The sequence below is a fragment of the Neopelma chrysocephalum genome, unplaced genomic scaffold, assembly GCF_003984885.1.
Source record: "Neopelma chrysocephalum unplaced genomic scaffold, ASM398488v2 Primary Assembly neopelma1_133, whole genome shotgun sequence".
NCBI classification, from domain to species: Eukaryota; Metazoa; Chordata; class Aves; order Passeriformes; family Pipridae; genus Neopelma; species Neopelma chrysocephalum.
In genome coordinates, this window is record NW_020897795.1 from 554,802 (window position 1) to 571,198 (window position 16,397).

General features: G+C 37.9%; 1 protein-coding gene across 5 annotated transcripts in view; it reads left to right on the forward strand.

The window, feature by feature from the left end:
• Window positions 1-16,397, forward strand: part of INPP4B (inositol polyphosphate-4-phosphatase type II B) — a 312,873-nt gene that overhangs the window by 233,932 nt on the left and 62,544 nt on the right. For all 5 annotated transcript variants that reach the window (XM_027698885.1, XM_027698882.1, XM_027698884.1 and 2 more), the window contains 3 exons: window positions 2,150-2,327; window positions 7,412-7,624; window positions 13,283-13,427. In XM_027698885.1, coding sequence (XP_027554686.1) covers window positions 2,150-2,327; window positions 7,412-7,624; window positions 13,283-13,427 — 536 coding nt within the window. The remainder of the gene's footprint in view (window positions 1-2,149; window positions 2,328-7,411; window positions 7,625-13,282; window positions 13,428-16,397) is intronic.

Consider the following 16,397-nt stretch of genomic DNA (forward strand, 5'->3'; position numbering starts at 1 on the left):
AGTCATTCTCTCTTCCCTGCTTCCTTTATTTAAAAGCTATGATTTACTTTATTACGAGGAGAACTGCCCACAGATTTAGTATTGCTCTTCCCTCTGTCTTACAGCATTGCCTGTAGCTTTTCTGCTGCAGTATTCAGCAAAGCTTAGAGCTGTGGGAGATCCGTGGAAATGATCAGGGAATTAAAGGCTGAGGGAAATCCCAGAAGGTAGCATGTGCATGGCGAGCTTGATAACAGCATTAGCCAGATTCAGCCTGCAAAAAGGCTGTTTGATAAAGGGAGGGAGGAGCCTGAAGGGGAATTAGAGAAGTGTCAACACTTTTAAGACTGTGTCTTCAATACAATTAACACAGACTTGTCCCTGCCTTGTCTACTAAGTCTGATAGCTTGAGAATTGCCATAGAGGTAGATCTGACTTTGGAAGTGTTGCCACCTCAAAGGTAGAATTGTGGCCATTTCCTCATTTTTTGGAGGGACAGAGATTTATTTTTTTTTTACCAGTTCATTAGGAAAGAGAGTTTATATGATTAATTTTGCTAAAATACTCAGAATTCTGACCACTTCACTCAACAGTCTAGTAACTTATGTAGGGGACTGTGAGTTGGAGCTGAGGAGTAATTTTGATGTGGCTGGTAGCATGACTGATCATGGCAAAGTTTTGATGACTCAGATGCCATTCACCCTGACTGTCTCTACAAAGAATTGTATCTAAAAATGGAGATATTGGTGAAAGACAGAAAAATAGAATGGGATATTGTGGATTTTGGGACTGTAACTCTGCAAAATATCTAAGCAAGAGGCTTAATTTTAAGACTGCTTGAATCTATCCTTATCTGCCAAGATGCTTAAAGCCTTTTAAGTTTTATGGAAGCGACTTCATTTGGACTTCTGAATTTGTGTTGCATTATGTCCTTTATTGAAATAAATTTAATTTCCAATTTGTAGAAAACTAATGAGAAGGAACTGGAATGGACACTAGAAGACACAAAGGGGAAAAGGGGAAGTGAAGAGATCTGTCATGAAAAGCAATGCATGAAGTTCAAAGGATTGCACAAGTGTCAAAATTCAGGTCTCGATTAAGAAAATTAAGAAAGAAATTAAAACAACGGTGAAAGGGTTGAAGAGACTGAAGTATGTATGATTAAAGGACAGAATATGAAAGAAGGGAGATACAAATAGAACCGACTGGAAAGTACTAGTATGTACATTGCCTTGGCATTGGTGATGTGCCAGGAGTTGCTTGGTTACATTTTTTCCCGTGTTGACATTATAGGTTAATATGAAACTATAAAAGATTTTGGTTAGTTTCTCTGAAAGACTGAAGCAGGGCTTTATAAAGGGAAGAATTATGAACAGAAGGTTTAGGTGAGGAGCTGTATACTACAGTGAAGATCCAGTAGTTGTGTGCATGAAATGGTATTAGGGAATAATGGTATAAAAGGATATTGCATGATTAGTAAGTGATGGGGTGTGAGAGAGTGGGAAAGACGAAGAAGAGGGATAGGAAAAGAAGTTCTGCAAAAGAATTGCAGTAGTTTGTGAACAATTGAAAGGAAACTAGGAAGTTTGCAGTATGCATTTGTTTTGTAGTAATTAGCTGCCACACCCCATTTCTGTGTCTTTTCTTGCAGACTAGACGCCTGTTTCTTATTTGAGATAACTCTGGTGGTCACCACTTGCCGGACATCAGTGATGCTAAAACATAGTGTGGGCCACTGATGAATTAAACATTAATGGCTCATTTTGAAAGACTATTGAGGTAGTGAATAATGTGTTAGGGAGTTCAGTTGGAAAAGTAAGGAGCCTTATGCTCTTTGTGAGTATTATCTGACTTGGTCAAACCTTTTGTTTCTCCAGAATGACAATTTTTAAAAGAAACACATAAAAATATGTTCAGGTCAGTCACTCAAAGGAATTTTTAGGTTGAACAGTACTACTTGGATTGTTTGGTGATGGGCAGTCTATTCTATGCTACTATTCAAGCAAGGATTTGTTTTTGCCCTTTAAAGGAAGGAGCATTCAATGAAGCGAAGTTCAGATATCTGGCATTGTTTTTTGTAAAAGTAGTGGTAAGGTTTTTAGCACATTCAGCATTGTTATTAATTAGCAGAAATTATTTTACCATTATGTGACTCTCTCTGTTATTACAGTACTGGATACCAGTGTATTTACTATTCACCTGAAAACACAGCCAAGGCAAAAGAAGTTCTCAGCAACATCAATCATCTACAACCTCTTATATCAAGCCATGCAGACCTGCTGCTTAGTTCTGCAAGCCAGCGTTCTCCAGACAGCTTGAAGAATTCTTTAAAGATGCTTTCAGAAAAAGTAAGATTCAAATCTTCACTGCAATGGAAAATGGAATAACCAAGTTTCTAACTGCTGGGGTTTTTTTCTGCAGAAATTGACTTTCACAGCATCAGGAAATGTTAAATAACCTCTGCAAAAATAAGCTTTAGAATGTTGCTATTAGAAAAAGAATGTTATTTAGCATTTTTGTAGGCTATCCATATAGAAATGTAATGAAATATATAAAGATTGTCTTTATTTGAAAGTGTAATAATTTAACTTCATGTGTCTCTTTTGTCCTCTAGTGGCCACATACTGGGGTTTATCAGACTAGTTTATTATAAATAGTTCTTTGGTATGATAAATCATTATTTTTAATTTTCTTTCTGTGATACTTCAAGCTGCTGCTTGTGGGAGATAGTTCAAGCCAGGTTGGTGCATAAGGTTTAGAATAATAGCATGATCAGAAATGGTGATACAACTTGGAAGAAGCTAGGAAGTTGGCACCTGGAGGTCTCAAATTTTAATTCTCTTTCTCATATTATATTCCTCTATAGCTGTAGGCTTTTCCTCATCTTAGTTTGGTTAGTTCCAACTTAAGGAAGTTAATATTTTCTGCCTGTCTCACAGACAGATATTGGAGATTAGCTGAAGTCTGTAGTACTTTTAAACATATGGAATATGTTATCCTTGAAAAATATTAAGCAATGTAGCTATGACCTGAGAGGTTGAAAAAGTTTTCCATTACTTCAGGGGCCATCCCTTCTGTAATGTGATCTCATTATGTCTTAAAAACACTGTTCATAACCATTTCAATATATCTTCAGCTATTGGGAAGTGACAACCCTTGTGGTCTGTTGAGCACCGTTATCCCAGCAGTACCTCGTTCAGTGGGAGAGTTTCAAATCTGAATATTGAGCTCAGCCGCACGCTGTGAAGGTGCATGGCATTGGAGCCATGGAGGAGAGAAACTTGCTCTGGGTTACTGTGTAAATCCACAGTAGCTCTGAGAACACTGGAGTCACTGTGAATGTCAGGGATAATACAGGAAAGCGGAATTCAGCCTGGAAATGAAACAGAGGAATTTATGGGGAGATTGTAGCAATTATAGTGTACCTTTCCATGTAGGAGGCTGTCTTTAGCTGTGCATACAACAAGTGAAGCTGCTCTGTTAGTGGTTAGTTCAAAGAAATATATAGGCACAGGTAATGCAAATCAGACAAAGAAGTGTTTGTTCTGAAGATGCAAAGTGTGGTTGCTAAGGAATTTGTGTGTTAGCTGTTGCCATTTGCCTCTCTGGGCAGGAGGAGTGGATGATTTCAGAGTGGTTGCAAGCAGCTGTGAAACTAAACCACTGTTTAAACCATATCTCATTGGAGAGTCTGACTAGAGAAAAGGGTCAAAAAAAGACAATCCATTCAGTTTGCAAAAGTCACAGATATTTTACATCTATAGCTGGTGATTTAGTTGTGTATATTCATATCAGCTCTTCAGGGGCAGGATTTAATATGAACACAGTTTCCCAAAAGGAGGAGGAGTCTCACCTGGTACAGTCCATGGATGTCTGTCTAGCCTCCACCTTTTTCTTGGAAGAGATTAATCCAGTTGTCTGAACAACTGCTGCATGAATAATACCTGCTTCCTTGTCTAATCCCAAATTTGCTCTGAGGAGAAGATGGATAATGGAGAAATAATAGGGTTGGATCATTGTTGAGGAAGCAAGTGCGGATGGACAGCCCCTTGTAAAGAAGGGAAGAGAGATGGGGAGGAAAGCAAAGACCAGGAAACAACTTCAGGGAAGGGAAATAGCACTTCAAACCCCCAGACTGAGTGAACCCACATGATATTGCAATTAGATCCCCCATAGTCAGTACAAAGCATTATCTTGGTGTCCTAAAACAATCTATCTATATAATCTGCACCTCAGTATAGGAGAACCAAGACTAGCAGAGTGTCCCTGATTGTTTTTAAGACGGAGTGGGACGTGCTCTGCTGAATAGAATTATGTGATGCCTACTTGTATTCCTGAGGCACGTGAAGTTCTTCTGCTCTTCCATCTTTCCTACACTTTTTATATGTAAAAAAGAAATGCTTTTACATTTTAACTTGATAGAAATTTAGAAATAAAACAGCTGTTTGAAGAAGCTGTAAAAATTATTTCCCTGCTTATTCAATTCCACAAGTTTATTAAAAAGCATATCACCTTTTTTAAGGTAAAGTTAAGCTTGATATATGGAATAATTAGTTCTAAAAGTGTTAGGTAGTAGTGAGTATATCTGAGCTATCAGTAATGTTAATTACATTTAAGTATTTATATTACAAATGGAAGGGCTGGCTGTGTGGATTGAAAGTGGAAAAGTAAATAATTCTACTGCTGCTTCTTAAATTAAGTTTATTTCCTCGTATTGAGCATGGTTTTACTTCTCTGTATATAATTTGCAATTTACCATAGTGTTTTCCTGAGAGTAACCTTTTATCATCTCTTTCTGTTAATTGATTAAGGAAGCCTTTAGCTGTTAACAAGTGTATCAGCATTTGCAGCTTGCAGAAGGCTTGATAAATTCATTTTCCAGCTATGCCTATCTTTGTTTGCAGAAATATTCTTTAGTTGAGTATCTAAAAGAATTTGCAAAGTTTTCATTTCTTTGTATAGACTTATTTTGTGGTTTCAATGCAATTTTATAAATAGTGATGTTCTGCAAATTTAGCTGTATTGAGCTGTTAGAAAATGCAGTTAAAATGTAAATTGCTGTTAAACCAATGGGATCCCCGAATGAAATTTAATTACAGAGCATTTTAGTCTCTATGAAAAAATGAAGGTTCACTTCTGTACCAATTTGCTTTTAAAAATTAATTTTCCCTATAAAATATTTGTATTAAATTATATTACTTAAACTTTCCAGATCATTACCTAATGTACATTGCAATCCTAGTGGACGTGCTTTACATCAAGTTGTCCAACGCTCACAATTTTCTCAAATTTAAAGCTTTTTTGTCTGCCATGCCTGATGCAGAGACCTGAAATGATCTTGAGAAGATTTTGAGGGGAAGAGGAGATATGAAACCTCAGCAAATCTATGATGTTGCCATTTCTTAGGATAAACAAGTAACGTAGTTTTGACTCTCTTGACATAGAACTTTAAAAGAGTCTTTGAGACATTTTGCCTCTTCTTTGGAAAAGAGTGGTATGATTTAATAGCAACATTCGCCAAAGACTTATTTATTTTCCAAGCGTGCACCACGTGGAGGCTGGAAATTTAGCAAACTAAAATTGTTCTGTAGTGCAATTCAGGACTACCCGGAGACAGCCCTGAAGGGCTACGTATAAGAAAACTCTTTAAAAACACTCTTAAAAACTCAGGCACCAACTTGATAAGAAGGAGAAAAAATGGTAAAATTGCCAGGGACATGAGTAGCATTGCTAAGTCCAATCACTAAAGAATCCCAGATCAGGTCTGAAGGAAGTCCTGAATTTGGTTTTAAAAAAGTATAGCTTAAATATGTCTGAGGTTCTTATTTTTAAAACTTTTGAAATTTAGTTGCAGCAAAAGTTTTCAGCCTTTCCACGATAAAAAATATTTTTTTTCTAAACGTAATGAAAATGGGAAAAAGCGTAAACTTCTCAAGCAAGTACCTAACCCAGCAGCTGAAGCTTGAGGAAAACCATCAACTATTTAGAGCATTGTTGTCTAAATATCAGTAAACTTTTGAGGGAGTATTGAGGCAGAAAAGCAAGAAAAACAAGTTGAGTAGCAGTAGAGGTATACAAAAGAGGAGCAAGTAGTAGAAAAAGGGATGGAATAAGAATAGAAGTAAGAAGTGCAGAAACTAGGAGCAAGACTTCCAGGATCTGAGATGATGACACTTGAAGCTCGTATGGTTTGGGGTTTTTTTTGCTACATTTTCTCCAGGTTTTGCATAAGCAGTGTGTGAGGGCTGCATGAAGCTTGGCTGGGCAACCTTTATTTCTAGCATTTCCTAGTTTTGTGTGCCAGCTTGTTCAGGCTGGTTCCTCTCTTACCTACATATTTTTCATGTGCCTGTTTAGTTAAGATTGTGTGCACAAAGGCACTTCAGCATCTGTATCTTCCTGCGCATGACAATCCACTATGTTCTGGGAAAACAGGAAGGCAACTTATCCGGGATAAATAAATTCAGATGATTGTGCTGTGAAAGAAATATGGAACTGTATTTCATCATCCCCTGTGAACCTGGGCTTCTCAGTGGGGAGAGGAGCTCTGGCAGGCTGGGTGGGATGTGTTGGATGTGGTATAGCAGCTCTCCCCACTCTGACAGATGAACCCTGTTGAAAGTTGTTGAAGTAACCAAAATTGGGATTCTCCCCGGCTGATTGTCTCTGTGGCTTTGCTGTTATGTTGAGGCAATCTAGAGATGGTAAAGACCATATGCAGAAATAATTTTCCTTTTCTTGTTGGGGTGGGAGGGAGATAAATAACAAAGGGAGGTTGAAGGGTTTTAAAAACTCCAGTTGTGACACTCATCAAGACGAATTTAGGAAAAATTATACAGTGATTGAATAACATCTTCAGAACACCTGAAGAAACTACTTCAGGGTGTCCTTTCTTTGAAACATAGATAAAATAAAGCTAGAAATCAGGTGCCGTTGCCTACCCTGATATCTGGGTTGATACCCATGTACCAAAATTTATCTCTGCAAAGACTGCTTTTGCAGGTACTGCAATCTCAGCAATGTAGCATGGTGGGTTTTATTTAAGAAGATCCTTGAGTTTGTTAATCATGTTTTGTCTGACACTCATTCAGAAATTACTGAGCAGTGGTTGGTTACTCTTGGAACTGGTTCTTGTAAAGGCTTATCTCTGCAGGCGAAATTTGGAACTTGAATAAAATGTGAGAAGATTATGATCTCTACGACAGATAGTCTACTCTTGAGTTAATCCTTAGAACACTGGGATTTTACAATGTGGTGATGTCCCTAACACCCTTGAACTGTTCTTCATTGTTTGTTGACCTACATTGTTTTCTGCCTCTCAGGCCAGCCTGAAACAAATATCCACTCTTTCCAAGGGTAATTCAACCACTTTGGTTGCAGTATTGCATTCTCTGATCTAAACTTTTCGTTCATGGTTGTTTTTTTTTCCTAGACGGAGTTATTTGTGCATGCATTTAAGGATCAGCTGGTCAGAAGTGCCCTTTTAGCACTGTACACAGCCCGGCCTGGCTGTGTCCTCAAGAAACCAGCTGTGCCTAGAAACAGTGCAGAAGAAGGGGGTGATTCACAGGAGCAAGATCATCCTTCTCAGATCAAAAGGCAGGACTCTATACCCCATCATTCTGAGTACGATGAGGAAGAGTGGGTAAGTAGTCAGAAACTCTTGGTTGGTGTTCAATCCCAAACCCTACAGTAAATCAGCATAAACAAGTACAAGCCCTAAGTGTCCTTGTCACATGGTATTGCAGGGAGGGAAGGAGTGCAAAACCATATTTTTCAGATGCATCACAGATTTTGAAGCTCAGTTGTAAGGATTTTCCTAAGTGCATTGCTGCTGTGGGACTGCTTGATTGTGCATATAACAGTGAGGACGATGAATATCTTCTTGCCCAGACAGAAAAGTAGTCTTTCTTTGCTCTTACTTGAGTTCTTTTTGCTAGCTGGGTAGATTTAAGGAGGCTGGAACAGCATATGCTGTTAGGAGGGAAATGTTCTTTTCTTCCTCACCCCCCCCTTCCCTGCCTCCAGGCTGTAAACAGTTTAAATACACATGAATTAACCCTCAGCAAAACAGAGCTCTTTTCCTTCAACTCTCTTCTTAGAGGATGTCTGAGATTGTGTAAAAGAACTAAACGTAGCTTTTACATTTTAACGTTCTTAGCATATCTTTCAAAGGTATGTATTATTTATATGGCTGAGATTATGTAAATTAATTATTTTGGTGGATGTAATAGATCTGCTGCTTTGTTACAATACATACTCAAGGTATTTTTGTTCAGTGTAGACTCATACTTTGAGTTCATCACTGTATTCTCATAAGTGTAAAGGAAGCCAGCATATTCATCTCTATTGTAAATAATTAATAACTTGTGTGTGAGCTACAGTACTTACACCTGAACTGTGATTTTTATCCATACCACAAATAAGAGAAGAAGAATGTATTTCTTCTAGAGAAAAGGCAATTATTTCCAACCCCATGCATTAAGTAGTCATGAGATTTAAACAATAAATAAATCATTCTTTTATGTGTCCTCTGGTTTTAGAGCCTTGAATTCACTCTTTCTTGTTTTCTCAACAACCTGAGGGGCTAGAATGGTGGTTCTTTCCTTGAAGTTAAAGCCAAAATGTTTGTTTCCAGCTGTTGAAACATTCAGAAATATAAACATCCCAACAGGTTTCATAAAAGGGACGAATTTTGCATTGGAAAAAATGGCATTTTTTACAAGTTGTATTTTAATATTTTACTTCAGCTTAGCTTCTCTGATAGAATTACTATATTTCTTTATTGATTTAAAAAACAAATTTCTGATAGGGGTCCTTATGTATTAAAACCTATAAGCACATCATTTTAAAATGTGTCTATTTTTTTCTGCTGCATTAATAAGATTACCTTCTTGATTAAAAATCAAATGTATCTTTCAGTATTTTCTGAGTTAAACTGAGAGTCACTGTCAAACTTGAGAAAGTATAAATCTTAGAAGAATTTGGGGTTTTTTTCTCTGAATTTGAAAGATTAGACTTTGGATAGTTTTCAGTTCTTTTTGTCAGTGGAGGTGATTGAATAATGTGAGTTTTAATGGTGCAATTGTCATCGGCATGATGAAAAGAGAAAGAATAAATGCGTATAAAATTTGAAAGAAATGCTTAATCCACCCTGAAAGTCAACTATAAACGAAAAAATGGGTAAGTTGCATTGTATGCACAATTCTGCATCCTCCTTGGCTGTCGTGGTTTTTTTTTTTCTCATTATCAAGCACTAGAGTTACATTTTACAATTGGGATTCAAATTTCAGTTTTTCCTAAAATCTAAATCTTTAAACAATTCTTTAAGCTGACTGTGTTCCATCCACTTTCAGTGACTGTGTTACCTTACGACCATAACAGAAGTGAATTCAAGGCAGTGTTTAAAAACTAGGTGAGATCCACCCCCTTCCCTGGCATCCAAATTTATCTTTAAAGGAATAATTTCTTAACTGACAGGGTACCCTTTCCCTGAGTGACCAATGTTTTCAAAAAAGCCGCCTTCTCAGTAGCAACACCATGTTGCACCTTTCTTCTTTGAGACCAAGTACAAATACTCATCGCAGAGTAACTGACTGCAGCACAGACTGAGCTATTTGTATTGCTGCACTGTGTGTAGGCAGCAGTAAAACATCACTGTTGAAGGAAAAATATTTAACTTGAGAGTTTTAGATTGCCTCTGGATAGATATTCTCTTCTCTTACCAGCTGCTTCTGCTATCCTAGAATGTCCCTGCAGGAGGGCACAAAGCATGTTGTCATGTATAATACAAGAAAAGGTGGGCACATTGCCACTTGGAGCTGATCCTGCTCTACATTTCTGACTGACTAGTTAATGTGGTTGGAGCTACAAAGAGCAGATAAAATGGCATTTCCAATAAGCTACGTACAAATACCGACGTGGTGATCAGTCACTGCTCTGAAATACTGATGTGTGTGTGATATGTTCCATTCCAAAGCATTTCCATATCACGAGAGGGGCTTAACAGTGCACATGAGTTATTTGCTTTATCTATGAACATACCTCAAAAGGACTGTAAGGTAATATATGACTATCAACCCACATAAAGGAGACAGTATCTGGGAAATACAGTTGCTGTGTCCTACTTGGCACAAGTAAAGCATACAATTGCAGTGGTGTATATGGAAGGACAACAAGTGACTGAGGAGCTCTGTAGTGAACCTAGAAAGCCTGAGAATCCTTTAAAAACAAAGAGGCAGCCTCAGGGACTCCACTGGCTTGCAGTGCTTAGGAGGGAGACATCCAGTTAGCTGCAGTGACAGAAAACAGTTTCCACTCCCGCTCTCTGAAATGAGGAATCTGTATTGCTTTTTAACGACGCTATCAGAGCAGATGGAGATTTATTACATTTTTTCAATTGGGTGACTGAAAGAGAATTATCTTACAGGTTTGTTTTTAAATGTCCTGGGAACAATGCCCAGCTTTCAGTGATGCCAAGTCCTAGCTTTTCATGGGGACCTTTATAAGTGTGCTTGCCTGCCTGCCAGTGCCACAGCAGAGGTGGCAATAGAAGTGTGACTGTGACCATTTCTAGCTAGCAACACCAAAGCCACATGTGCCAGGACTCCTTAACCATCCCAAATGGCTTCTAAAGTTTGGAAGAAGTAGAACATACCAACGTGCCATTGCCTTGTCTCAAGAGGGTCAAGGCCTGTTACAGATTTCCACCTTTCCTGTCATTGCCTTGAGCTTAAAGAAACAGCAATGAGAGGGAGCCAGAGACCTTGTTTCTCTCATTCTTTCACACCTGAGCATTAAACTTACTATCCAGTTAGCTCTCCAGCAGCTATTGGTAAACCTGGTATGAGGAGAGAATCATCCTGCTTAGGAAACTAGAGTCTTAGTACTTCAGTGGTATCAAGAAATAAAACCTATTTTCTTCTGATCCTTCACTTCACACAGAGAGTTTATAAGAATGCTTACTTAAGAGGCTGTATCTGGCTGTGTTTTGTCCTTTGACCTAGCACATGCTGCAAAGTGATCACTTGTGAGGTAGTTCTTAGGCAAAGTGAAAATAGAGTGCTTAAGGGGGTGAAAGATGAGTGGAAAGTGTGCTAGGCTACAGGAAAACATTCTGGAAATAGTAAGAGATGACAAAGAATGTGAAATGGATTAATTGCTTCTCATGGAGAATCAGAGAAATCCACTTGATTTTCATTGATAGGAAACTGCATTTTTGCTTGAGAATTGTTCTTACTAAACTGCAGAACTTGAGCAGCCCTCTTAGAAAAATGTGACTGCCTTTGTGCAGACAGAATAACATCTCAGTGAATGATAGAAACATCTACTTTTGTATCTGCCTATAATGATATCTTCTAATCCCAGGAACCTCCTATGGAGAGAAAAAGAGCTGTGGGACAGGCCCTTGCTCCCTCTCACTTACCCATATGTAAAAAAGCCAGATATATAATAATAAGAGTGAGCTTTCTGTCAACAGATGTTTATGAATTTTGCTTCTAAACCCTCAGGGAATGTTTGTGTGAATATTGTATAGACATCATCTCAATGCTGGGTTAATAGTTGATTTGAAAGGAGAAAAGTGTTCTTTCCAAAATGAAGCAAGGGCTCATATTTGTGTTGTTTGTGCAATAACTCCAGATGCTCATTAAGAGCTTAATGCTCTTTGTGTTGGGATTAAGCTTCCCCAGCAGACAGAGGAAAGGGAAATTACATTGCTGCAGCCACGCTGAGCAACTGGAGTTCATATACCTCAGCAACTCAAGCTGAAACTTCAGATGGAAGCCCTGAAGTTCCCTGCTGTTCTCTGGTAAAACTTGCTGATATTTGGGCCCAGAGTTTTTACTGTTTGCAGTTTGGGTTTATACAGGGAGAAGATCAAACCATAGTTGCTACATCCACCTGTAACACTAGGTGCTCACTTGTCCATAAGGCAATCCCACAAGAATGCTGCAGGATTCAGACCTGGGGAGCTGGAGGAGAGGATCTGTGCTGTTGTACGTTTGCCAAGTCAATGCTTCCGTCTGCAGGCACATGTGATGTCCCTGAGGTCAGGGTGTGTCCTCAAGTGGAGGGAACAGGGAAAGATCGGATCCCTTTAGTCAGGATAATGACCTAAGTGTGGCATGTAGTTAAAAAGTAATCTTAGATTAAATGTTTGCCTTAGTAGTTGTTCTTGATTTGCCTTCCCACAAACTTCAAGTGTTGCCATTTATATGGAATTACGGTATTTTTAAGTTTTCAGTTTTATTTAATCTTCTCTCTTGTTGTCTATTGCAACTCCATTTTTGCACCTCAAGACCTGACATATACATAATGCTCCTGTCATTGTAAAGTGGAAAGCAAAGTAGTGATATTATCTTCCCATTTCTAAGCCTCAAGCAAACTCTGGTTGCTCTCCATTATATTCAGAATGACTCAGAATTAAAACATGTAGATGGGAGTTTTTTGTGGGTTTGTTATGGTTTGGTTTTAGTCTGATTGCTAGTCATGGGTAAAGCCTCATTTCTTGTATGGCTTGTTTTTTTTCCTTCTTATTCAGTGCCACAGAAGTAGGAGCAAGAAATTTGATTTTTGCAGCATCCAACACCTGAAAGACCCTTCCTGTATCTCTGTTCCACAACATCTCTTTCTTTCACTCCACATTATCTCTTTTGTTCTCTGTTCATACAGAGTTTCTTCTATCTCTCTATTACTTCTGTAATTCTCGTATTTATTATAAACTCAGTTAAGTGCGATGATTGCAGTTTGTGTGAGAGGTGAGGAATGAGATCAAAATTGTGTTACCTAATAAACATGCCATGACAGCAAGTTTCTCATTCTAGTCTTTGAATTTTGCATTTGCTTCAACAGAGTAACTGATGTGATAAAATCTAGGGTGTGTTAAATTATCAAAATGAGATTGTTAAGTACTATGACAAAGCTGGCAGTTCCACACAAGATTTGATTTGGCAAGGCTTCGAGTGTCTATAGTCACACAGTAATATTTCAGATGGACAAATTGCTTAGTTCCTTGGGATTAGACCTGAAACTTTGCGTGCATTTTCATGTAAAAGTTGAAGCACATGTGTTCTCCAGTGTCTGAGAACCCAAACAGTTTCAGCTCATTTACACTGCAAGAAAAATCTTCATGAAAAAGGCTTAACTTGGTAATAGGCTGAAGAATGAGAGAAAGGGTAATATGCTGGCACCTAATATTTCTAGTAATTTGCTCATCTCTGTCTCCACTTTATGTTGATAGGTTACTATTGTCTCTGTGTTTTTCTTCTTTAGTAATGTGCAGTGATAATTCTGCTCTTTTCAGGACAGGGTGTGGGCCAATGTGGCAAAGAGTTTAAACTGTGTTATTGCCATGGTGGACAGATTGCTTGAAAAAGACAACATCAGCAGCATTAAAGAGGATCAAAATGACTCTTCAGCAGCAGACTGCAAGGTGTTGCATACAGGTGGTAAGCAATCCCCCCACTTTTTTTTTTTTTCAAATCATTGACTAGAGTAAATAAAAATGGCAAAAGTTACAGAAAAATGATCTAGAGAAGACTCCATAGTATCTTTGATGTGAGTGCCAATAGCAAGGTTTTGCACTCTTGTAGGGAGGCTATTTATCAAAGTACAGCTTCATTGTGTGCTCAGTTTGCTTATCATGCCCAGTCTTTTGTGCTATAGTGTAAAACTTTTGAAACTACAATGTTTTATTTTGAAGGCTGATGTAATTGAATTTAATTTAGATTTCACTTGAATGTACTATTTTGAGGGAAAAAAAAATGGAGTGTGTCTTACCCCACAGGAAACTTGTAAGGAAGGGTGAACATTCTGTATCAGTGTAAACACTTCCACTTCTCTGAGGTGATACATTGATTTTTGTTTCCTGATTTGCAAAAATTCATTTTTACCTGAATACACTTTTCAGTCTGTGTCAATACTGAAAGCTAGGTAGAGTGATTCCATGAGATGATGTGAAGAAAATTTTGTCCACAGTGGTTCCTTGTCACCAAATCTTCTGATCTTCTCCTATGGCTTATTCCTGTTTGCTTTCTCAAAGCATAGATTAGATCTGCTTAATAAATCTGATGAGACTTTCTGATGTGCAAGTGTGTTGCAACAGGTCCTTAGTGATAATGGTGGTAGTCCAAATATAAGAAAATCAGAACCAGCCTTTGTGCCACTCTTCAGTTAAAAAACCCAAATAAAAAAACCCTAACTCAACTGCTTTTATTTATGGAGCTTTGTATAATGTGGGCTTTTTTAATTATTATTATTATTATGCATTTTATCCTATATCTGCCTTTACATGTTTGCCCCTGAATTTAATGACATCATTTTATACAAAGGATTTTAAAGATATTAGTACTGATTTGTAATTTCTTTCTTACATAATAATTAAAATTATTTTTACAGCTGTGTAGCCCTGTTGAGTTTTGTGCAACAGATTTTGGTTGTAGTATTGCTTTTTAGTCAGTGCCAGATGTGTTGGACTTTTTTTTGTGTGAATACTTCAGAGAGCAGAGTATTCCTTATCTGTTTGCTTCTCTAAGTTTCTGTCTACTGGGCACGTATCCCTGTAGTGTTGGAGAGATGTATGATGCTGTCTTTGTTCTCCAATGAAGGCTTGCAGGGGTAAAGCATCAACACAACTTTCCACATTTTTCATAACTTTCTCGGAGGAGACGGTACAATATTTAACAGTTAGGTAGGTGTAGTTTTCAAAAGGAAAGAACCTTTAGAAAGTGAACCCAAACATACAGATTCTGGCTAAAAGAGCAAAATTGAATATTTGTTCTTGTACCTAACTCCTTTCTCTTCCCACTGGTACTAACAAGCTTTTCTGCTGTTGTTAGCAGAAGTCCAATATGTGTATGATAAACGTTTTGCAGGTAAAGTAGTAGTAGTAGGAAGAGGAGGAGTACATTTTCCCCCAAACTTTCTCCCAAGTTACTTTGTGAGTGCATACACAGACATACAGGTCGTGGTTCTTATCTGTATTTCATAGTTGTGGAACAAAATTTCAGACCTCCCTCCTCAGTCTGGAAAAAGGTATGAATTAGGATAAATATTTTGTGATGCTTTCTGACATGTTTAGCACCATGAGTGTCTACAGATTTTCCTTTACTCTCTTCAATCCCCTGAGCGTGTCTTCTGTTATTCCATATAAGCCATGAAATGGATTTCACCAGTCCATTTGTGTTTCATTCTAGTTACAAAAAAATTGTGTTCTTAGCTTTGATTCAGACTCATGACCTACACAGTCAAATGAAATGTTGGTTAGAGCTTTTAGGCCACAAACCAAAAAAATAATAATAATAAAAAAATGTTACTTCATTTTAAGTACTATAATAAGCACTAATCAAATAGAATGAAAGGTACCTCTTGCTAAGCGATAATGATAATTGTAATGGTTAGAGAATTATAGATTGGTCTCATCCAGCTGAGAGGTTGACTTCTGGATCTGGTGGACCAAGGACACAGAGAATATCAAGATGCTATGGTGGTGGAATAAATTCTTCTCTTTTTCCCCTCATTTCAAGGGCTTCTCTATTTCTCTTGAATCAGTACAAGGGCCCTTCTGTAGGAGCAGAGTCAGTGCTTTTGTTGAGCTGTCCTGAAAGTTCTGCAACACCCCATCACCTGAGAACTGCAGGAGATTTGTGGGGCAGACTGCTCTGTTTTCATATTCTGCTTTTTGAGGAGAAGACATCATTTCCTAATGGTGTTTTCACGAGAGCATTGTGGAATACGTTTGACAGCTTACAGGACTTTCGAGGTCATGTAGAAATGGAGGCGTTTTAAAATTGCTTTCTTTTATAGGACTAACTTTAAAGATGGAGCTTTCTGAAGGACTGTCCGGGTGTGTGTCAAAGTTGGTTGCCTAATGATTTTCAAAACCATTGCCCAGAATTTTTCATGCTTGCCTTCTCTATGGGAGTGTGGATTTATATGTTTGTTTTTCTCTGCATCCTTCATGAAATTTAACGTGAAGCCCTGAGGCTGCACCTCTATGAAGCACCTACACAGAGGTTGAGATTCCAAGTTTAGAGTTATAAATTTGGCCTTAATTCTGCTCCATTTTACATTTGAAGCCTGGTTGTATGAATTCATAACATTTGCCGAGATATAAAATCACGCTGTGTGTACACCCATAGATACGTTTCTAAACTGACAGAATTTTATGCTACTTACAACTCACAAACATGACATAAATGAAAAGCTTGCCATATCTTGCTATTATGTATTGTACCATAATTTGAGAATAATGTATTTCTTTAACACTGCAAATGTATGGGTGCAATTGGATCTTTGAGTCTGAAACTGCCTCAGTGCTGGAGTTGATCCTAAGAAAATTTGTGCTGTTGTTTGTAAGAAGAAAGAATACACAGGGTTTTGACCAAAACATTGAAAAGTATGACCTAAAGTATAGGATG